Genomic DNA, 24,814 nt, shown 5'->3' on the forward strand with positions numbered 1-24,814 from the left:
AGCAAAGAGGAAGTGGACATTGTCGGGAAGAGAAATGGTTTTAATTTTCCACCCAACTATTTCACAGTTGTTTTCAACTGTGCAGAATAGTGGGAATACTATTTATACTACTCTGCTAATTTTTCTAATACGCCACCTTTCCTAGGTGCCCAATAGGTCTGTTCCAGCCTCTGATGGTGCCTCGGGGCAAGATTTGCACTACACGATTTATGAAGTTATTCAGCATATCCCTGCTCAACAGCAAGACCATCTAGAGTAAGTATGAACTTGCCTTCATTGGTGCTGCCTTGGAGAGGCTTGGCATTCAGCCCCCACCCCCCACCCCCACTTTCCCCAGAACTTACTGTAAGGCTCAGAAGGAAAATATTAAAATGGGAAAGCATAGCTTCTGTACATAGTTCCCCACCTGAAAATAATCTTAAGAAACAAGATAGGCAAACACACAAGTATCTTCAGGGGCCATGCATTCGGGCCAGTGGGTGAAATGGAGAGCTCCAGACCCCAGCGTTTCCCTGCGGTGAATCCACACCTGGACATCAGAGCCACCTTCTGTCCAGCACTCAAGCCACTTTGGTTATCTTGATGATTTTCCAGCGGCTGTGGTGGTTTTAGAGCCAACCACCTGTTGCTGTACTTAGGACCGGGAAAACAAAACAACGAAATAACCTGCAAAATGTGCTCCACACACTATCACCAGCCAAATGTCACACCTCTTACAGATTCAAAGTAATCTACTCCCAAACTCCCAAGTGAACAGAAGCACAGTGAGGACTGGCCTTGCACCGAGAGCATAAAACCTTAGCTTAGGTCAGTGTCAGGAGACTACTCATCCAGGGAACCTCAGAACTACCACTGAGGAGTCGTCAACCTTCCCAGCACAGAGAATCGAAACCTACAGCCCTCTGAAATAGTGCAGTGAACTTCCCTTTTTCATGGGCCTCAGCTGCCTGCAGGCATAACTGCCACAAATCATCTCCCATCATTTCTTTATGTGTCATTTATTGACTTTGAAAAGAACACCAATAACCACACACAGGAACTTCCCCTCTGGCAAAAGAAACCCAGTCCAGCAAAATAATTCACGCACACCTCTGGGTAAATACCAAAAATAACAGCTGGCCGTGGAGGAATGCCTGGGAAACCACCTTACAGGGCAGGGACTGAGTCCTGGGGAGCAACGCCGCCCTCGAAGGGCTGAGAAAGTGGCAAGAGTGCCTCCGAGGCCCCCGTAAGTGCAGGCCTTCTCCTCCCAGGGAGCCTGGGGAGAAGGGCATCAGGTAAACTAGGAGCAGACCCTGACATGTGTAGAAGCTTTCTAGCTCCTACTTTCAGTTCCAAAAGAAAGTTATTTTAAAGTGTAATTTTCATCTACTAAAAGACCACAGTGGAATTCCATGATCATTTGAAACTCTCTAAAATGATACCTAATCCTTCTTTACTTTCTGGAATAGAAAATTAAGGGATGTTTTTCTTTGTTTACTATAAGGAATAGAAGAGTTTTTGAGAGTCTGTCTGCTTCCTAGTTTTGTTTTTTTTTATCCTCGATAGAGTATGTGCTCACTGATTTTAAGAGAGAGGGGAGGGGTGAGAGAGAGGGAGAGAAACATCCATCTGGTCTCTTGTATGCACTCTGACCCTGGGCAGAACCTGCAACCCAGGCATGTGCTCTGACTGGGAATTGAACCCACAACCTTTGGGTTTATGGGACAATGCTCCAACTAATTGAGCCACACCATCCAGAGCTGTCTGCTTTCTAATTTCAAGATTGTATCCAATTAAACATTATGTCCTATTTAAATTCATCTGTTTTCCTATATGTCCTTTATTCTATGTACCTATTTTTTTCAGTTAGAAGGCAAACAAACAAAATGAAAACTTGAGATTTATGTTTTAAGTCTCCTCACAATGAAATAAATGTTCATTTTATTTTTTAATGTATTTACTGATTTGAGAGAGAGAGAGAGACCAATATGTAAACATTGATTGGTTGCCTTTTCTTACGTGCCCTGACCAGGGATCGAACCTACAACCTACATATGAGCCCTGACCAAGAATCAAACCCCTAACTTTCTGGTTAACAGGACAATGCTCCAACCCACTCACCCACACCAGTCAGGGCGTAAATGCTCATTTTAAACTGTGGAATATGACAGCTGCACCTTCAGAACACAAAATGGTTAAGTAGGTTTTGCGGAAAAAAATTGATCCCTAAATTTAAAAACCATCACCCTCTGAAACTAGAATGCTTTCAGATAACAGCAATATATCTCCACAACTTTTTGGAAATATAAACCTTTATTTCAGAAACAAACTTTAAAGAATGAAAGTAAAGCAGAAATGCTCTTTTTCAAGCATGTAAAGGACTATTCCAAGCTGCTTTTGAGGACAGGCACCCTCCAGGGAGAGTCGACCCAAGAACAGCAACGCACAGGCCGGGCCCTAGTGACCCGCCCATGCCCTCGTCCTCTCTCTTCTCACCAACTTCTTCCCTGCGGAGTCCTTGTTTCCCTTCGGGTGCCTCTGTCTTCCAGTGGTGCTCTCCCTTCCCCTTACCGCCATCCTTTGATGCCGTCCCTCTCTGATTCTGCCCTCCCCTTCTCCCCTCTGGACGACCGTCTCCCTTCTCTCAAATATCTCTTAAAACCTGCCTCCTCTGTCTCTCTTCCAACCCCTATGCAGGGGGAGCCAGTATGTTATAATGTTTTACAGTGCAATTTTCCTTAAATACAGATTTATGTTACCTATTCTAAATTTTAAAAGCAAATGAACAGTGTATTTTCTTTTTACTTCATCACAAACTGTTTTGCACTTATTTTGTTTGCAGTGAATCCACAAGCATTTCCAGGATATTAACTATGTGCTATTCAACGAGACTCCGTCTTCTGAGGATTTCATACTTTAGTGGGTTCCTATTTGCTTATTTTAACTAAAGACTAGTGGTTCTTAGCAGAATAAATATTCCTCGGAAGAATAAACATGGCCTAAACATACCGAGACCATTTCCCTCTCCTGAGTGCCTGTGGTTTCGTGCTCTAGGTCCAATTAAATTTAAAGCTCAACTTCGCGAATAATGCAGTGTTACTTACGGTTAGTGAATCTCTCCCACCCCCATCCCCAAAGTGAATGTGCCCGCTCCGGGTAAAGACTCTCAATTCACTGCTTTCTTTTACCTCTATGTGGCAGTGGCTTCCAAGACAGGTAAGACAGCCAAAAAGTTTTTCTTTAGCTATTCTAGCAGTGTTGTCTTTGTACCGACATGTGTTTATTACCTAATTGGACTGGTGTTTAAGACATTGGTAAGTTGACCCCTGTTCATATCTTAGTACGCAGACTAATTATTTGTTCATTGAACTCATGGCTGCATTTATTTAAATGCTGTCTGTGGACTGGCTGTTAGGATTTAAAAACAGGACATTCCAGAAAGTACACCTTTAGTTTCAAAAGGAAATTACCTACAGAATTTAGTGATTGCTTACTCTTTATGTTCATTAGTTTATAAATGTAATTTACTTTGTTTTTTCTTTTTTTAAATATATTTTATTGATTATACCATTACAGTTGTTCTATTCCCCCCCTTCATTCCCCTCCACCCACACCCTCCCTCCCCCACCATTCTCCCCCCCCCTTAGTTTATAACCACGTGTCTCAAGTTCTTTGGATTCTATATTCCCCCCACTATTCTCGCCCTCCCCCCTATCTATTTTCTACCTACCATCTATGCTATTTTCTGTGCCTTCTCCCCCCTTCTCCCCCTCCCACCCCCCTATTTCTAACCCTCCATGTGTTCTTCATTTCTATGGCTCCACTCCTGATCTAGCTGTCCTCTTGGTTTGCTTTTGTTTTAGGTGTGGTTGTTAATAACTGTGTGTTTGCTGTCCTTTCACTGTTAATATTTTTCATCTTCTTTTTCTTAGATAAGTCCCTTTAGCATTTCATATAATAAGGGCTTGGTGATGATGAACTCCTTGAACTTGACCTTATCTGAGAAGCACTTTATCTGTCCTTCCATTCTAAATGAAAGTTTTGCTGGATAAAGCAATCTTGGCTGTAGGTCTTTGGATTTCATGACTTGGAATACTTCTTTCCAGCCCCTTCTTGCCTGTAAGGTCTCTTTTGAGAAATCCGCTGACAGTCTGATGGGTACTCCTTTGTAGGTGACTGTCCCCTTATCCCTTGCTGCTTCTAGGATTCTCTCCTTCATTTTGGTCTTGGCTAATGTAATTATGATGTGCCTTGGTGTGTTCCTTCTTGGGTCCAACTTCTTTGGCACTCTCTGAGCTTCCTGGATTTCCTGGAAGTCTATTTCCTTTGCCAGACTGGGGAAGTTCTCCTTTATTATTTGTTCAAATACATTTTCCACTCGTGGCTGTTTCTTTCCCCCTTCTGGTACCCCTATAATTCGGATGTTGGAACGTTTAAAGACGTCCTGGAGGTTCCTAAGCCTCTCCTCATTTTTCTGAATTCTCATTTCTTCATTCCTTTCTGGTGGGATGTTTTGTTTTTCCTTCTGATCCATTCCATTGATTTGAGTCCCAGTTTCCTTTCCATCACTATTGGTTTCCTGTGCATCTCCCTTCATTTCAATTAGTTTAGCCTTCATATGTTCCTCTAAATTGTGACTTTGTTCCTCTAATTTGTGACTATAATCTACCAGTTCTGTGAGCATCCTGATAAATAGTGTCTTGAATTGTGCTTCTGAGAGGCTGGCAATTTCTCGGTCGCTTAGAGTTATTGGCTCTGGGACTTTGGGTTCTTCTTGCGCCATCTTTCAGGCTGTTCGTGCCTGTTCCATGGCAGGATCAGAGCCCTAAAGTGTTCACTAGAACAGGGCAACTAAGTCGCTGGGTTGTGACGCTGTATGTGGGGGTGGGGTCAAAGAGGGACTATGGCGTCCTGTCCGCCGCCAGCCGCCACGGCCGTCACCGGGCCCACGCGTTTCGTCCCACTGCACGCGAGTGTGCCACCGCCGTCAGCCCTCGCCCCCTGGGGCCTGCGTGGTCTGTCTCACTGCGCGAATATGCGCCTGCGGTCTGCCCCGCACCCCAACTGGTTCCCGTCTGCCTGCGTGCCTGGGTCGGGGGGCCCTGTCCTGCCCGACCCTGCTCGCTGCTGGCTCCGCCCCTCTTACAGTCCCCGTTGAACGGTTAGATGTAGTCGGACTTCCGTATAATTCAATTTTCTGTTCTTTGGCTGTGTCTTTGTTTCTCCAAACCTTTGTTGTATTCAAACTTGGTTGTGGGAGAAGGCACAGTGTTTCCACCTATGCCTCCATCTTGGCGGAAGTGCTCAATGTAATTTACTTTGAACTAGTTCAAAATAACTCATGTTATTTGCAGCTATGGAAAGGAATTAAAAGTTGTAAGTTTCTTCTGCCTTTATGATCTGAAATCTGTAGAAGAGCAGCATGTCACATATTTTAACATCTCTTTGCCAGGTGAACATTCGTGGGCAAGCAGTACACTAGAGTGAAATGATGAAGGAAGGTTTTGAGGAAAAACAGTGGAAATGTGTATTTATTCGGAATCCATGGAGACATCAAGCCCATCTAGCTCATTACAAAAGTCACTCATACAAACTGGACCGCAGGTTTCCTACCGCACACAGCATGCATTGTGCTACTGGAACGGGAACACAGCTGGGAAGACGCCCCCAGTGGAGAGTCTTTATCGTGCCGACTGAGAGAAGGAAAAGGCTGGGACTTTCCAATTTGTCTTTGTATCAAGTTTCTGTAAAAGGCTCAGTTAGTTCCAACCTATGCTTTCATCTACACGGACACTATTATATCGAACCTACAAATGTGGAAACTTTGTATTTGTAAAATTTTCAGCAGGCTTTGTTTTATGAAATTCTCATTACTGTTAAGATTGCTATATTTATTTTTTTTTACTTTGTTCCCAAATTTCCTTCTTGCTACCTGTACCACAGAATAATGATGGTTGTCACAAAACACGGCTGTACCTTCCCGTCGGCTGTCAATCCCACCCCCCCCCAATGGTATTTTTGGAAAGACATAAAACACGGAAGGAAATGACTCCCTGAAGTCTTATTTCTATTTTTGTTTGAGAAAAGATGGATCCTAATAAATTATTCTGTTTGTGCTTTTATATGGCCTTGATTCTTCGTCTTGTAGAAATTTTACATAAAAGTCAGATTATAGAATTAGATTTCTTTTCCTTATTTCACAATGTGCAATAAAGTGTAGATTATAGAGAAGTACTAAAGCAAGAATCTTGCTCTCTCACAGCTGTGTTTTGTGTTAGACTTGAAATTTTTACTGTATGGAATTGCTGATTCTGGTAAGGTCTTCCTCCTTCTACGTTACAGTATTTTAAAGGATCCATTAGAAACTAAACAGTAGAATTAGTTAACACTATTTCAGAACCCCCAAGTGAAATAAATAATTCTGGTAACAATCATCATTAGGCAAGAATGCTAGATGAAATGTACCAGATAAAACTACGAGGTAACCAAGGGTCAGGCTGCAGAAACTGTGGGAGGAAGGTGGGCTGAGGCCTAGGGAGGAGCAGGTGTACCACGTGGCACTAGCCAGCTGTCCAGGCTGCAGTGAGGTCCAGGGAATGGGGACAGAGCAGGCATCAGAGTCTTGTAGCTCTGAAGACGAAAGGTGAATATTTATATTTAATCACATTAATGTTTATGTTTAAACACATTTATGTTTAAACACATTTATGTTTAATCACAAAACATGCAAACACTGACCTGGCAATGCCACCCTTTAGGGTTTTGTTCTAGCCAAATAAAGGGATAAACAACTCAAATATCCAACTGGGGGATTTTAAAATGGCATTAATAATGTTAGATGCATACAATGGCTCATACTGCAATTATTAAAAAAGAAGATCTGTAACTATATTTTAAATTGACTTTAAAGTATGTCTCATGGCCTATTATTTTATACAGAAAAAAACAAATAAAAAAGAATAGCATTTCTCTTTTAGAGTGTTTCAAGTGAACCACTATATGAACCCTGTACCTCCAATATTTTCATAGAAACACATGGTAAAAAGAAAATTGAGACTAACCCTTTCTGGTCTTCTTTCTCTATCACCCTTATATATTTTCTGCTGAAAAAGTCTCTCACTCCTATCACAAATATTTTCTTCTCCAATTACTAAAAAAATATTTTATCTAATTAGAAAAAGAATTCATGCCCATTGTAAAAAATATACAAGAGGGGCCCCCCAAAAATAGGACTTTATAAAAAATTGTGTATTTAATCTTGGCTGGTGCCTCAGTTGATTGAGTGCCAGCGTGCAAACCAAAAGGTTGCCGGTTCGATTCCCAGTCAGGGCACATGGCTGGGTTGCGGACCAGGTCCCCAGTAGGGGGCGTGTGAGAGGCAACAACACACTGATGTTTATCTCCCTCTCTTTCTCCTTTCCTTCCTCTCTCTCTAAAATACATAAATATTTTTTAAAGTACACGTCTTAATTTAAAATACTTTATTAAAATGTGTATTTATTCTTACATGTTTAAACTTCAGTCACATTCAAATTACTCTCCATTTGATGCAATACACCTATGGAGACATTTTTTCCACTGCTCGAAACAGGTTTTGAACTTGTCAATTTTAATGCCTTTCAGTGTTTCTGCTTTTTTGTTTTGTTTTGTTTCGCCTCCTCCACATCAGCAAAATGTTTCCCTTTGAGGAATTTTTTCATCCGGGAAACAAAAACAAAAGTCTCACAGGGCAAGATCAGGTGAATAGGGAGGGTGGGGCACTAGGGTCACGCTGTTTTTGATCAAAAACTCATGAACACTCAGCCCAGGGTGGGCAGGTGGGCTCGTAAATCAACCATCATGAAGTGGGCACACTCACCTTGTGGGAGACGCCTGTACCACAGGGGGCCTGCCCTCAAGAATATAATTCCAAATGTTTTTGGGGGAGTTCTCCCTCTGTATAGATACTAAGAAATGCAGAAGGCTAACCATAAGACAATTAAAATCACCAGTAGCAGGTAGATCTTAAATATTCTCATAACCAAAAAAATTGCAATTATGTGAGGTAATGAATGTGCTAATAAACTTATTGTGGTAATATACTGTGCAATATATAAATATACCAAATCTTTATGCCTTAAACTTACACAATGTTATATGTCAATTATATCTCAATAAAGCTGAAAAAATATCATTTGTAATCTCCCAAAAATCACCTTTTAACATTTTCCTAGATTAGACATGCATATGTTTATTATATTCATTCCAGTTCCAGGAAGGATTTATGGTAACTCATATACAAAATACACCCTGAAAATGTTGTCAAAGAAAACAGGATGAAGGAACAATGAGTGGTCACAAAGGCAAGGTGAAAGCAACAATGATGTGAATAACCAAGACGGTGAATTCCCCTTCATCTCTGAGCACAGTTTCATGCTGCCGAGATCAGGCAGCTTTCATATAGGTATGTGTCTAAGCCGAAAGCAATTTGTAGCTATCAGAGTCAAAGAAAGGCGGTAATTCTATTGCAGGGCTAGGACAGCACAGGTCAGCTTCTCTGGTCACCCACTTACCCGGGTCCATCCACCTCTCCCTCCTTTCTCAATCTTGAATCTCCACCCACACTGCCCAGGCCCTCACATCTGCAGGTGGAGGGCAGATACTGGCCACAATGAGGGACGGCTGCTTCTCCACATTCCCCTTCCTGGACCCAACCCTGGAACACTTCAAACCACAGACAATCTTGAGCAGCATTTTCTTGAGTAGGTAATAATACCTGCGAATGATTCACAATTCAAAATACTCTAAAAAGTTGCACCAAGACAGCACTTTTTATTAGTTTTCGGTTCGGCTACTTTTGTGTAACACTCCAGAGCTTCATACCACAAGCCAAAGGAAATTCAAACACATATTCTTATTCTTTCAAACTCACTTTCAGTCACTTGTAATTCCTGTCATTTCTGTATCTCCCTCTGTCACACACAAATGCACAGACTGTCCCAGCCAGTGCGTGGTTGCACTCAGGCAGTGAGGACGGATGAAGGGAAACGGGAAAGGATCTGGAATCCTATTAACTTTGCCGTCAGCGCTGCATGACACCGCATGACTCACTGCTTTTTTAGTAAATGGGGTGAAAATCTCATACATAAATCAAGATTTCTAAGGAAAGTGACAAACTGAACCCAGATGTTCACCTAATTAACAAATTAATCTTTAAAAACCAGCCTAACTTCTTTTCTGATTACTAAACATAATCTTAGTTGTTGTTACAGCTTTAACTCTATATGACTGATTCTAACTTGGAACAGAACTATATTCCCAGAGAATATTATTTCTAAAGAGTGTATCTTACTGATAGACTTTTTTTGTTGCTGCTGGCTGTAAGATTGCTTTCCGTTGAGATGAGTGCGGTACAGCGGAGGTGGGGAAGGAAGATACAAAAACAAAGAAGGGCTGAGTCATGTTCAGGGGATTTACTTGAGTTATTTAAGGACAAATGTAGCCCATTAAATATTCTCTTCCATTCTGAAACAAAATTGAACTTTGACCAGCTTAGTCCAGGGAACAAATTGTGATGCAACCATTTAGATTCATGCAGTAAAGTGGTAGGGTGCTCCAATGGAACGATCCCCGTCTCAGAACTGTGTTTTGCAGGGGAAGGCCATGTTTGTATGAACTTTTGAACTTTATTCTTTCATTCAAGTGTCAGCCCCAGGCAAGACAGCCCGCAGACCCCAAATTATAATGTTATTATTAGTTCTCAGAAGGCATACACCACAAAAATGCAAACATGTTCTAAATAAAAGGCAGAGGTTTGTTCATTTCATTCTTGATTCTCGCCCCCCCCCCATGCAAGAAAACAATATAGCTTTTAGGTAGAAAAAATCATAAATTTCTAATATTTATGTAAATGGTTGTGATTTATTTTTATTTTTATTGCTCTTTGCCTTCATATGGAGATGCTACCGTCTTCCTGCTATTTAGAGAGAACAAACTGCCCTCCAGCGTAATTCCACTCAGCGCTTGAGTTCAGTTTCATGCAAGTAAATGCTACATTCTCTAACTTAAAAAAAATGAAACAAATAACCTGCAGGAGTTAGTTTAAGAACACACTAACAAGCAGTGTTTAAGCGTCCACTAACATACTCTGTAATCTAAGAACGAGCAGTGTTTTTATAGAAAACCCAGACCTTTATATTGCAAACTAAACGGGAGGCAATTAGGCTTGTTTTTATTAGGGACTAGTATATCCTGTTAGTTTAGAAAGGTTAAAAAATTAAAGTGTAAATCATAAATATGAGCTCCATTTTAAAATAAAGCAGCCACCACTGCCCTCAACCTCCCTGCCCTGTGCGTAGTAAGCACATCACACATCATTTCAATCACCAGTGTGCATCTGACCTCTGCTGACCGGAGAGGTGAATAAGTTTTTCAAAGGAGTTTATCAAATATCTGCCTAGGTGTGTTTACATACTGTATGACTGTGTATGTTTTAGTTGAAAGCAAAGGTTTCTTTCTCATAGGCAGACAAGACAGACACAGCACTTGGATTTAACACTGTTAAATCCAATCCACTGTTAACACTGTCTCCTTCCTTCTCATCTACCAAACACACTGTTTATTTGGATTACCATGTTAACCTTGAAATTTATATACAGCTTCACATCCATTATCTCAAGAACCTTGTAGGCTAGACAAGCGTGCCCACTTTACAGATGAAAGAACAAAGATTCAGGAAGTTAAAAAGACTTTCCTAAAGTCACCAACCAGTGAGTGGCTGAGCGGACCATAAACACACCTCTGGCTCCAAGTCAATGGTCAATTCCAATGCACCACACAATTTCTCTGGCTAGAGAGTGCACGTCAGGTTTTCTCTCAGCCTTATCTTGAGAACTTCACTAGTGTCAGTTAATATTGGTCACAGGGAAAACATCAATTTATTTGTTTTGGGTTTATCTTGGATCTTTCTCATGCGAACATGCTCTTAGGGAAGATGATGGCTCTATCGTTCACCGCACAATATGGCACAAACTGCCAGAATGCTTCTTCCCTGCAGACGAATTAATTCCTCCTCAGGTTAATGACGGAAGCTCCAGAGAAGCAGCACCTTAAATTCTATAGAACACCAGTTGTCCCAGGAAGTGAGGCCTTCGGAGACCCTCCACATAGCTAGCTCGTCTGAGTGTCCCGAATGGCATCCATCCCATCATACATACCTTGGAACACAGATGATAAATGAATTTTGAATTGTACTGAATTAGATGACCTGCCCTCTGTATATTTAATGAAGACACCATCTATAGGAGGCTGTTTCCAACAACCAAGTTCCTTTGAGACTGACCGTCAGGAGCACTTGATAACTTTGGGTGCTATTTTTCCTTTGGGTGCAGTTCACTAAGACCCTGTCAAACTGTCTTTCAGAAACTAGAGTTGTAACAGTGTGATTAAGTTTTATCCTCATTACTTATAAAATATCTGATACTTTATGACCCATAGGTAACTTGTCAGGATTAATTTAGGATTCCAAATAGAAATGACTGATAGGTAGTTTATATCTAAAATGAGAACTTCAATGAAAGATCTGGGTTTAAGAAATAACTATCAATCATGTTGTTATTTACACCACTTTGGCAGCAAATCACAGAAAACTCTGATTAAAACTGACTAAAATAATAATTTATTATTTTAATTGACAGAAAGTTCAAATGCACAGTGGATTCCAGGACTGGTTGATTTAATTACTCAAAAATATCATCAAGAACCCAAGTTCTTTTTCATCTCTCAGCCCTCCTGTTTACAAGATGGCTGCAGCAATACCAGAAATTACATCCAGACACCACAAAATCCAGAATATGGAAAAAGCCATCTCTTCTTATGTTATTTTCTTAGGTATAAAGAAATCTTTCCCAGCAGCCTCCACCCAAATTCCAGTAGTGTTTCCTTGGCCACACTACATGTTCTTCCCTAAGGAATCACTGGCAGGAGTGGGATTACCTTGACTGATACTCAGAATTTACTCCCCTGGAGATGGAGGTAAAGCCCAACATCCCCAGGATTACATGGCTAGGTGGAAGAAGGGTGAGTGTCTGAATAAAACCAAAATTCTTGTGGAGATGAGAAACAAGTGGAAATGGGTGCGAGAGGATGTGATTGAAAGCAAATAAAGAGGCAAACACCAACTTCAGGAAATCAAAGAGGAGCCAGGGAAGGTTAAAAAGCAGTAGTTAAGGGACTAAAAGAACTTGGAAAGAAGTATTAAGGGTGTTGTGTGTAGATTTAATATGACTTTGAATCCATTTGTTTAGGACTTAAGTGAAGTTGTTTTAATCCACGTTTTTATAAGAAAGACAAATTTAAAGGTTGTTTTGAAGTAAGTATGAAGTCGGTCTTGCCAGCATATGATCACTCTACATCTGTTGTCATTCACAAACAACCAGTACCCAGCTGCTGAGGAGCCACAATGGGGGCTTATTAATAAGAATGTGGAATGAAGCATCTGTGGCAAGGGCATATTTAGACTTTAAATAGTGAGTTTGTGAGGACTATTTGAGAGTTTTTGTTTATAGGAGATAGCTCTTCCCTAACTGAAACACTCTCTGAAGATCTTTGAGGCATTTGCTCCTCTATTGGGAAGACACTCCACAGGCAGTGGTGATAACCACTCAATGGCTTCTTCATAAAAATTAGCCCACCTACCAACACACTGGTATTTTTGTTCCCTAGCAACATGCTCTAGCAACAGGGGACTTTTACTTTTGCATTAGCAACTGGGAATCCAACACTTGGTTGGTCATAGACTCTAGAGGTGCTGTGTGTTACAAAAAGTTACACCTCATATTAAATTTGGGCTTTATTCCTTCACTTCCCCTTGCCTGAAACACTAATGTGATTAATCTGTCATTTGTTTTGTGTATGTTATTTCTTTATTTGACTTAAGAAATATTATTCTGACTGTTATTGGCTTATTATTATAATTCCCACAGTAAACCTATGCTAAATAAATTGCTGGCAAAGACAAAATCAGTGTCTGAGCATAACTTTTGCTGCTTCCTCAAAACAGAAACAAAGGATAATCTGGGCCCACTGAAAAGAAGGCAGGGAGACAGAGAAACTGGACAGGAATTTTACTGTCCTGTGTCCATAAATATCTAAGAAAGAGGGTGTCCCATATATTCTGGCTCCTGATGAGGGAGGTTTCTGAGCTTATAATGACCCCTACTCCAAACCACATTTCCTTAGATAGTCTTATTTCAGTGAAATTGTATTAGTCTAATTAATACACACTTAATACATCATTAATTAAGCTTAATTTTTACTTTATAATTTTTATAGGAAAAAATTACCCACTGGGAGCCCTGATCCTTAGAGTCAAACCCTCAATAGCAGAGACTGACCTGCTAGCAACCATAATTGGATGTTACCAGGCAACTAGATTTGCTTGATTCCATGTCCCTCAGACAACCTCTTTCTTTGATTTAGTCTCCCAAACCAGGAAGGAAATTGCCTATCATCTCCCCACTGTTCTGATGCACACACTCAAAATGCATTCACTTCATGCCTCCTGCTCTCACACATGTCCCAATCTGAACAATAATAGAAAGCTCTGTCTTCCTTGTCCTTCTGGAAAATTCTATTTTATTCCTCCTAACTGCTATTCCTCTTGGTGCAACTTTTTAGAGGATTTTGAATTGTGAATCATTCGCAGGTATTATTACCTACTCAAGAAAATGCTGCTCAAAGTTGTCTGTGGTTTGAAGTGTTCCAGGGTCGGGTCCAGGAAGGGGAATGTGGAGAAGCAGCCGTCCCTCATTGTGGTCAGTATCTGCCCTCCACCTGCAGATGTGAGGGCCTGGGCAGTGTGGGTGGAGATTCAAGATTGAGAAAGGAGGGAGAGGTGGATGGACCAGGGTAAATGGGTGACCAGAGAAGCTGACCTGTGCTGTCCTAGCCCTGCAATAGAATTACCACCTTTCTTTGCCATGCAGACACCCCAGTAATGCGCTCGTACATGGTGCCAAAGTGCTGCCCACAAAACTCTGTTGGAGCCCTGGTCACTGGCCACTTCCCCCTACAAGACAGTGGATGAAGTAATTTTAAGTAAATAAAATAACATTTAGTCCCTAGGTTATAAATGTAGCAATGATATTAGCACAATACTAGTGCATATTTTGCATTACACATGCAAAACCACAATAGTGACAATGCTTGTCATCTAATCTGCAACATGAGAGAATAGGACCAAAGAGGGCCTTTAATTTCTTCAAATACGACCCATATGATTTCATGAATTTACTAAAAATACCTGTATCTTCTTTGCAGACAGATAGATATTTCAAGGTCCAAGTCTTTTAATAAAGTTACTGCCTTTGCTTAAATAAGTGAGCCGGAAATTAGACATAAAAGGTTTTCTCCCCCCTCATTTGGGAACTCACCGTGGCATCTCACTTGCATCCTTACCATTTCTATGGAGCACTGCTTAGTGGAAGCACCAATAAGTAATTACACAGTGTGGTGTTATGTCAGTAAAATGTTCGCACCTTTTCCAGTTAGTGCTTTTGAAGTTTTTTTTTTAATTATCTACTTAAAGGCAGTGAACAAGAAATTCCCGGATAATGCAGGAGAAAACCTGGATGAGTTAAGGTATAATGATGACCCTTTAGATACGACACCAAAGCATGATCCATGAAAAAAAATGAATGGATATGCTGGACTTCATTAAAAACATTTGCTCTGAGAAAAATAGTATCAAGAGAATAAGACCAGCCACGGGCTGGAAGAATGTATTTGCAAAAGACATATCTAGTAAAGGACTGTCACCCAAAATGTACAAAGAGCTCTTAGTACTCAACAAGAAAACAACCTGATTATACCAAATGGACCAAAGGCTTTAACAAACACCTCACTAAAGAAGATATATAAATGGAAAATAAGCATACAAAAAGATGCTACAGCTCTGGCCAGGTGGCTCAGCACCAAAGGTTGCAGATTCAATTCCTGGTCAGGCCATATAACCTAGGTTCTGGGTTTGATTTCAAGTCAGGGTGTGAAGGAAACCAACTGATAATCAATGCTTCTCTCTCACATGAGGTTTCTCTCTCTCTCCCTCTCTCCCTTCTTCTCTCTCTAAAATCAATAAACATACCCTCATCTGGAGATTAAAATTAAAAACATACTCCACATCAAATGTCATCAGGAATATGCAAATTAAAGTGAAATAACACCCACTAGAATGGCCTAAGTCAAGAACAGTGACAGCACCAAATGCTGGCGAGGGTGTGGAGCCACAGGAACTCTCATTTATTGTGGGCGAAAGTGCAAAATGGTACAGCCACTTTGGAAGACAGTCGGGCTTTCTTACAAAAGTGAACATATCATCGCAATTTACTGTGCAAGATATGCAAACCGCTGCTGGGTGCTTAAAATATATTCTCTATTATCCCTCAGAATAACAATATAAAGCATTATCAGTACTTTATAGATGAAGAAACTAAAGTTAACAGGAGTTCGGTCACCCCTCCAATGTCACCAACTCCAACTAAGAAACGCCTGTGTCGCTCTCAGCTCCCTCCTGGCCAATTCGGCAAAGACTGCTTTGGGAAATTATAGGCAGCCTTCAGCAAGCTACACGTTCACTTACACGTCCCCAGCTAAGGCCTCTAGGCTTTCCAGAGTTCAATAGCTGTAGGACACCAACTATTCAATTATTTAGTGCTCAGGTGGGTTCTACTTCACATATGGAAACTACAAAAATGGCTCATCTGGCTATTTAAGCAGAATCAACAAACTAGAATCAAAAGTAGTATGTCGCTCCCAATATGTATATAATATATACTCATATGTACATGTGTGTGTATATATATATATTTTTTCTGTGTGTGTATATTCAGGCAGTGTTTCCACTGCAGTGAGGCAGACGGCAAACTTCTTTATCTGCAGAGAGAAATAGATAAGGTAGTATTCTTGATGTTCCTAGCATTGGTACCCAGAACTGTAACTCATATATCTGATATGAAGCTGGTCCCCGAATGTTGTGTGTGAGACCTTCATTTATGTGGAAACAAAAAGGCCAGGATGAAGGAAGAGTGTGTGTGTGTATGTGTGTGCATGTGTGTGCTTACTGTCTCTCTCAAAGGTCTTTGAAGCCATGGGTACTTGTTTAAACTAGTGTTAACTAGTTTGAACAGTTCGACCTACTTTATATGTCCTCTGCATCTAATGTATTTTTAACCTGAGTGGCAAGCAGTAAGGGTTAGCATTTTGTAACATACCTTTAAACAGGCACTGAAGTGAATGCTTCTCTTCACTTCTCCTCCCTTCCAAATCTCCCCATCATAAATTAGGGGTGATGAAAACATTTTCTACAGCCATTGCTAAAGAATGTTACAGAGGGAAAGCTGATTCCCATATTTTCATTTCAAGCTAAGTCAAGGCAAGCAGTATTTAATGTATGTTTCATCTGTACCAGCAGGGGCTGTTTGGTCTTGCAAGAAAAGCAGGCACCCTGTGAGCCTGTTTGCTTCTGGGTCACTGGCCTATGAAATCTCAGGTGTTGGGTAAGAAGTCACATGAATGGCAAAAATAGCCAGGCAACTCCCGCCAACACTACAGGGGACAGTGGAGGCATGCTGCATGCTAAACTATCTTTACCAGGACTTCTCAGTTTGGCATTTGTAAATTTTTATACACAATTTTCACACTGACAATTTGGAAAAGCATCAAACAAAAGTTCTTTACCTTTCTGACTCATGACTATGTTTCCTTCTTTAAAAAGAAAATTATAGAAGCAGAGTGAAAGGTTCTGCATAAGACAACTGATGTGAAAGAACAATTTGAAAGTGATGTGATGATGTACATTCCACAGCCTAGAGGACAAGATAAATGCAAATGGGCTTGCACTGTTACAGAATCTCAAGTGTGAGGGGCAGTTAAGACTAAAAGTGTAAGGCCCTGGCTGGTGCGGCTTGGTGGACTGAGCGCTGGCCTGAGAACAAAAGGGTCCCCAGTTGGATCCCCAGCCAGGGCACATGCCTGGGTTTCAGGACAGGTCACCAGTTGATGGTGTGCAAGAGGCAACCACACATTGATGTTTCTCTCCCTCTCTTTCTCCTTCCCTTCCCCTCAAAAAATAAATAAATACATTTTTTAAAAAGACTAAAAGCATAAGATTATAATGTGCAAATAAGGTGATTTACACAGAGTGTTAAGAAGAGAAAGGATTATTTTTCTGGAATTGTTTATTGTTTGTCTGCTATAAAAGCAGGTGGCTGAGACGTCCATTGAAAACCCCTTCCCACCTAGGAGTCTGGCTCTGTTCCTTCACCCTCTAGCGCCACCTGTGGTTCCAAATAGGAAAGTGTCCGTTTAAGACAGAAATTCTAGATACTGTGAACAGTGCCCTGGTTTTAAATATTATCATGGTTATCACTCAATTATATTTTGCCTTTGGGGTTTGAATGGAATAGCATTGTGGAGGGATCTGACAATACGCATTAAGAGATTTTAAAGCGTTTGGACTCTGTAACCCAGTCAGTTAGGAAATGATGAGAGACATGAGTAAGAATATTTATTACAGTAATGTTTAAAGGAATTTAATGCTTAAATAATTATAACACATATATGGGATGAATTATGGTACACACAATTATAAATACATAGAAGAAGAAAATTACCTTTAGTCAATTTCTTTTTTTTAAAATATTTTATTTATTTATCTTTAGAGAGGAAGGGAACTAGAGAAACATCAATGTGTGGTTGCCTCTCGTGAGTCCCCTGCCGGGAACCGGCCTGCAACCCAAGCATGTGCCCTGACTGGGAATTGAACCTCGATCGTGTGGTTCGCAGTCCCGCGCTCAATCCACTGAGTTACACCAGCCAGGGCACCTTTAGTCAATTTCTATCATTTTTCTCTTTTTTTAAAAAAATTTTTAGGTCTTTTATAAACTGTCAGAACCCTGAAGAGACATATAACTTTACATTGTGCAATAGCATACTAAAATAACATAATTCATAACCCCAAAAACTAAACAGCTATGTGCCTAGAATATAGAATGTATAAATATGCTGGAAGAGATTATTGTCTTTTGCCTGTTTACCAGTCAAGTCAATGAGATAAAGTTCCTACTTTGCAGGGGCAACAAACCAAAACAAACCATACATCACTAACTAGGCGGAAGCTTCATCTTTCTACAACAAAACACACACACTTCCCTTGGGCTTCTGTCCTGGTCCGCATCTCTCTACTGTCACAAAAGGGCTTGCCTAATCTCTCCGTCTCTGCTCTGGGATCTACCTCATGTCACCTAATCAAGAACTTGCACTATCCAATACCCTTTTTATCTCTTTTATATATACAGCCTTTCTGTTCAACGTGTTCCACCAGCTTTAAACTGTACTCAAGTGTCTATTACCTAAAATAATAATCATGAATAATCCCTCATTCAAACCCATGCCCTCCACCTCCTCCCTTCCAGCCAACTGTAGGCCTATTTCTAGCTCTCACTTCATAGTCAATCTTTTTAATTTTTATGTTTGTTATCACAGTTTTCACACCTGCTGCTCAGTCCTAAACTCATTCCAGTCTGGTACATGCCCCCATCACTCCATTAAAACAGCTCTCTAGCCCTGGCTGGTGCAGCTCAGTGGATTGAGCGCGGGTCTGCGAACCACACGATCTTGGTTCGATTCCCAGTCAGGGCACATGCCTGGGTTGCAGGCCAGTTCCCAGCAGGGGACTCATGAGAGGCAACCATACATTGATATTTCTCTCCTTCTCTCCTTCCTTTCCCCTCTAAAGATAAATAAATAAATCTTTTAAAAAACAGCTCTCTATAAAACCACCAATGACCTCCACATTACTAAATTCATGGATTTTTTCAGTATTCATTGCAGTGTCTCAGCAGTAGTCAACAGCCTAACCTACTTCTCTTGCCCCCGTCTCTAGCCACTCCTCTGTTTCTTTTGCTGCTCCTCCTCCTCTTCTTCACCATTAAATATCATAGCTCAGTCTTTGGACCTCTTCTCATTCCTTAATCTCTTCAGAGGCAATGTCTTATTAGCTATAATTTCAATTACCACCTATACACAAGTGAGTCACAAGCTCTAATTTCTAGCCCAGTGCTTCTCCCAAGCTCCAAGAACACATGTATAGATAGATAGATAAATAGATACATAGATACATAGATACATAGATAGTTTTCTTCACTTGTTAGAGGTCTTGAAGGCATCTCAATCTGTACAATGGTACATTAGATTTCAATGAAAAAAAATAACTAGTTACAGCAATGTGGATGGATCTCAGAAACAATGCTGAATGTCTGACTACATAGAACCCAGTTCCAATATATATAAAAAAACAACTAAGCAATATATGGCTTAGAAAATTGGGAACACTAAACTTATTTATATACTGATGAGAAAAATGCCATTTAAGTGGAAACTGAGAGTATAAAGATAAGAAGGGGGTTAAGTCCCTGAGAGTGAACAAAATGGACTTCAAAAAATTACCTCTCTTTTATTGGGGGTTCAGAGTGTTGTGATGCTGTTATTAACTATGTAATTTTTTTAGATTTATTTATTTATTTATTTTTATTTTTAAAATATATTCTATTGATTATGCCATTATATTTGTCCTTGTACAATACTTCATTTTTTAGTAGGAAGTATTGTACAAGGACAAAATCTTTCACTGAATAGTTTGAGTTTGTTGTCCAATCATCCTCCAATACTTCAGTGTGTATTTTAACAAACAAGGACATTCTAACCACAAGAACTACAACACAATCATCAAAATCAGGAAATTAACATGATATTTGTTAATGTAGATGTTAATGCTGATCAAAGTCTCACACTTCATTCAGGATTCACCCATTGTCTCAATAATGTCTTTTATAACAAAAAGACTCAATTTGGAATCATAAGTTTCCTTTAGTCTCCTGGTCTGGAATAATTCCTCAGTGATGCAATAATATTTTTTACCTCAGCACTTTTTTATGTTAAGGACCAATTATTTTGTAGAATGTCTTTCAATTTAGGTCTAATACCTCAAGATTCTTATGCTTCTTGGCAGGAATGTGTCACAGAAGTGATGCTATGTTATTGCATCCTACCAGGTGGAACAGATCAATACTGATCTGTTGTCCCATACTGATGATGTTCACCTTGATGACTTGAAATATAACTGAAAAGGCATAGTGGCCAGGCTTCTCTACTCTAATACTAGCCTTTCTCCCCTTTGTCACCAGGAAGTATTGTGTAGGGAGGGAATTTGAAAAGTTCTAAAAATATTTCTCATTGCACTTTTCATTTATTCATTTATTTGTTTATATCTGTGTGGACATACAGTTTTCTAATTCATTCAGTGGATTAAAACCTGTTACTTCATTATTTAATTTGATGCTCAAATTACCTAGATTTGGCCAGTAGGGGCCTATCCAAGTCAATCTTTTAGACCTCTAAACATGTCCACCTTTGTTTGTGCCCTTCTTTGCTTTCTGGCACAAACACTCTTCCAACTTTATCTTATACTTTTCCTGACCCGTCCCTGGAATCAGCAGTTTTACCAAGGCTCCCTGGTTCTTTATAGAGAGGAAAAGGCACCATTTAGAAGCCATGATCATTGTGCTAGTGGTGTTCATGGCTATTGAGGTATCTCCTCTCCCCTCTCATTGAACAATCCTAGAAAAGACATTCACAGCTATGCTTATTTCTATGCTTAAATATATTCAGAAGCAAGAGTTCACACTGATAACTCCAATTTTAGTGCTATATCACAAGTTACTCTCTTTCTGTATTTGTAACTCACTTCCCCATTAATGAGAAACTGGCTTTCATTTCTTTATGTAACCCTTTATTGATCAATTCCTCAATGTAATCAATCTTCTACCTCAACACTGTGGTCCCCTGCCCAGTACGGATGCCCCTCCTTCTTTCTTCTCGCTGCTCTGACTCTGGATCAACATGGGCTTAATTATCCCCTCAGCTCGACTAACCTTTGTACAGGCACCTGGCCAAAGGTCTCCCTCCTTCTAGAACACTTACTTTAGAAAATTTGTGATTTCCAATATTTTCTCTGTTTATTTCATTTGCATGTAAATATTCTCCCAGATTGTTGCCAGTTTTACAACCCAGGATTGTCATTCTCAAGCATCAGGAAACCATGTGTTTGAAATGTAAACATCAAAAGAGATAGCACCCCTGTCTCCCAGTCTCTGTGGGAATGTTACAGAACAGACCCAAGGAGAGTGTAAGATAAACTGTTATCAAAAGAACCCTCCACTAGGTTTGCTATGCCCACCACCAGAGGAAAGACGTCTCTCAATGCCAGAGATTTGTGAAAAGGAAAGGAAATATTTATTTAAAAGCTATACAGACTTAGAGTAGTGACTAAATGTCTTCATTAAAATACTAAAGTCCTTTAGAATACCCACAGATGTGCAATCCTTCCTTCTCCCTCTGCCCTAGTCTGGGGTACCATATCTCAGGGAAAAAAAGTAGAAGTCCGTGATTCAGGCTTGCAGCACCATCAGCTGTGTCACCTGCATGATCTCCAGTTAATCCAAAGCCAATGTGGCACCTTCTCATGGCCCACCAGCAAGAGCCCTCCCCTCTCTCCTTCCAGGCAAAGTCTCTCCTGCTTCTTAAGCTCTGGGGCAAAAGGGAGCACCCCAAAGCTGCAGGGTCCCCACTCTGCCAAAGCCTGATGGTTCTCGCCCACCATGGAGCCATGCCTGGATTTAAAACCCCTCGCCAATTTTCCTCTGCAGCCCCATTTTCAGCTCCTCCTACAATCAGTTATACCTGCCAGCATTCCTGTATTCTTCCAGCTTTACAGGGCTGCCATCATAAGTCTGGGCAGGCATGTCCCATGGCATGGAGCCAATCTTCTCCAAACTCTCACTCAGGTGATAGAACCGGGGGAATTTGCCTCCCAGTTACATCTTGGTTGGAGTCACTTTCATCTCCCTGGCTCAAAGCATGGCCACAGCCATTTAACATATCTATGTAACCCGTTAAAGGTAATAGATATGTTAAATGACCATGCCAGAGGATAGCTGCAAAGCTGTTGTTGTACAAAACAGCTCTCAATGGCCCTGCTCCATGTGTCCCTTCCCCCAGCTTAGCCTTGTGGGGGGAGGGGCAGTTAAGGACATCCTGTATATTTTCCTAATATTTCCTGGACACTTGAGTCCTGGACCCCATTACAAAGCCCTATTTGGGGTCCCCCTCTTGGCTGTACCCTGTTACAGAAAAGTGAAACCCTGACTTAAATGGGTGCCAACTAGCAACACCTGATGGCCTAATAATGATGATAAACATTTCCGAACTCAGGAGCTACCCATATTGCTCCACACACCCCACTGACCAGCCCACTCCCTGGTGGGGAGTTTAGTATTTTCCCCTTACTATGTACCGGAGAACTCCGCCCCCCAAAGTGGGGAGGGGCGGAGAAGCTTGTGATGCCCCAGAAATACCCTCCCATCTACTGCCACTGCACAGGGAATTATGGGGAAGTCTTCAAAACCAGAGAGAGGGGAAATGCTGCACCCTTGAGCTCTCCCTCTCCTTGGCTGGCTTTTGGCAGATGGGAGCTCAGGCTCCTGAGCCAACAGGCCTTGCTGGGAACAGGTCCCATGACTTGAGCAGGCCCAGGGTGGCTCCCCAAGGGCTCTAGGACCTGCCCAACCAAGAGCACAGTGGGTTCCATAAGAGGGTACCAGAGGGGAGGAGCCTGGGGCCAGAGGGTTGGGAAATTGGTCTTGCAACCAGGCCCACGCCCCTGCCACACAAAAAAAGTCCACAGCGGCTGTCGCCGACACACAATGCATATATCCAGTGCGGGCCAGGCAATCCCATCCCCTTTCCACAAATGAAGTTATGGGCAACTGCTATCTGCCTGTGGCTGGTGACAGTGCCAGTGTGGATGAAGGACAGGACCGCGTACCGCTCCTACTTTCCTCCAGCGGGAGCCGGGTGAGTTTCTGTGATTTGTGAAAGAGACTGGGTTGAAGCATGGGCTTCCCCATACCCCCAAATTGATCAATCTTTTATTTATTTTTTATTTTTTTAAGATTTTATTTATTTTTCTTTAGAGGGGAAGGGAAGGAGAGAAGGAGAGAAACATCAATGTATGGTTGCCTCTCATGAGTCCCCTGCTGGGAACTGGCCTGCAACCCAGGTATGTGCCCTGACTGGGAATTGAACCGCAATCGTGTGGTTCACAGGCCCGCACTCAATCCACTGAGCTACACCAGCCAGGGCTGATCAATCTTTTAATAAAACCCTTTTTCCTTCCCCACCAATCTTCATGTTATTCTTGTGCATGACAGCAAACAGCCCAATACCACTTTGTTCTGTAAAGCATCAGATGGGCTTTCTTGTGTGTTCCATTTTCCTGACCCTCAAACTCACCTGCATTCCTACACTTACTCCTCCTATTTGTCCCTAATGAGCTGCGGTTCTCAGCCCAGAGTAAACTAAACACCACCTGGGGAATTTTCAAAAGCAGTAGATGCATAGGACCTCTTGGAAAAACATATAGCTTTAGGAAGAGAACCAGGCATTAGTAATTTTAAAGAGTTGTGTAAGCATTTCTAATGTACAGCCAGGGCAAGAACATCTGGAATAAAATAAATGAACTCTTCCTCTTCCCCTTTTGTCCTCTTGCCTTCTCCTTCATTTTCAAACAGTTCAGTCCTAAAACCACTGCATGGGCAGGAAAAGGTAGACATCTGGTGGAAGAGAAGGAAAGTCTTGGCAGCCCAGCCCAGTGAGTCAGGGCCCAGGAAGGTGGCCCCTCAGAGGGGTGATCTTGGATGAGGAGTCAGAAGCTGGACAGTGTGAAAACAATATCCACTTGCAGGGGTGACCCAGTGTGGGGAGTCAGAGCCAGAGGGGGTGAGGAGGCTACACAAGCAGGTGGCAGCCCAGTGTGAGGTGACAGAGCTCAAGGTGTCTGTCTAAATGGAGGGCTGGCCTGGCGTGGGAAATCAGAGCCCAAGCAGAATAAGCAATTGTCCATCTGGGACAGTAGCCTGAAATGAAGAATATCCATACAAAAGTTCACTGGACAAGGTTAAATGGGCAATTAAGACTTTATTCAGGGCCAAGATAGAGGTATAGGCAAACACACTGTGCCTCTTTACACACCCCAAATAAGAACAATTTAGAAACAAAAAACAACCAGTACCAACAGAAAAATGAACTGTATGGAAATCCAACAATGAAGGAGTTAAAGTAGACACATTCATCCACACTGGTAAGAGGGGCAGAGTTGGGCAGTCAGGCAGAGAAGGCTCACAGGAAAATGGCAGCTGGCAGACCCAGCGAGGTGGCGGCTGGTGGACTGGGCAGTCATACATTCGCATGCAGATAAACCAGGCGAAACTGAGGAGTGAGACAGACTGTGCAACCCAGGGTCCCAGTGGGGAAATAAAGCCTCAAAAACTGATTGAAAACACCTATGGGGGTTGAGCTGCTGGGAGAGACTACCAGCCTCACAGGAGAGTTTGTTGGAGAGACCCACACGGGGGTGGTCCAAGAACATACACAAGCCCACCCACATGGGAATCAGCACCAGAAGGGTTCAGTTTGCTTGGGGGAAGCAGCGGAAGGGACTGAAATCTGACAGAGAGTGGAGCAAGCACCATTGTTTCCTCTGGAACCTCTCCCCCACATACAGCATCAGAACCCAGCAACTGGGTTTCCCTGCCCTGGTGAATGCCTAAGGCTCCACCCTCACTATGTAACAGGCGAGTCAAAACAACAAAAAAAAGGCCCAAATGAAAGAACAGATCAAAGTCCCAGAAAAAAATACAACTAAGCAACAAAGAGATAGCCAACCTATCAGATGCACAGT

The 24,814-nt window shown here is 41.6% G+C and overlaps 1 protein-coding gene across 3 annotated transcripts in view; it reads left to right on the forward strand.

Moving 5' to 3' along the window:
• Nucleotides 1–6,092, forward strand: part of HEPACAM2 (HEPACAM family member 2) — a 42,305-nt gene extending 36,213 nt beyond the window's left edge. For 2 of the 3 annotated variants that reach the window (XM_037046479.1, XM_037046478.1), the window contains one exon: nt 146–259. In XM_037046479.1, the coding sequence (XP_036902374.1) occupies nt 146–259 (114 nt within the window). Of the gene's footprint in view, nt 1–145; nt 260–5,434 lie in introns of those variants that run through there. The other variant, XM_037046477.1, reaches the window with a different exon arrangement.
• The last annotated feature ends 18,722 nt before the right edge of the window (nt 6,093–24,814 follow it).

Source organism: Sturnira hondurensis, unplaced genomic scaffold (assembly GCF_014824575.4).
Source record: "Sturnira hondurensis isolate 20B ecotype Veracruz unplaced genomic scaffold, ASM1482457v3 Scaffold0005252, whole genome shotgun sequence".
In the NCBI taxonomy this organism is placed as follows: Eukaryota; Metazoa; Chordata; class Mammalia; order Chiroptera; family Phyllostomidae; genus Sturnira; species Sturnira hondurensis.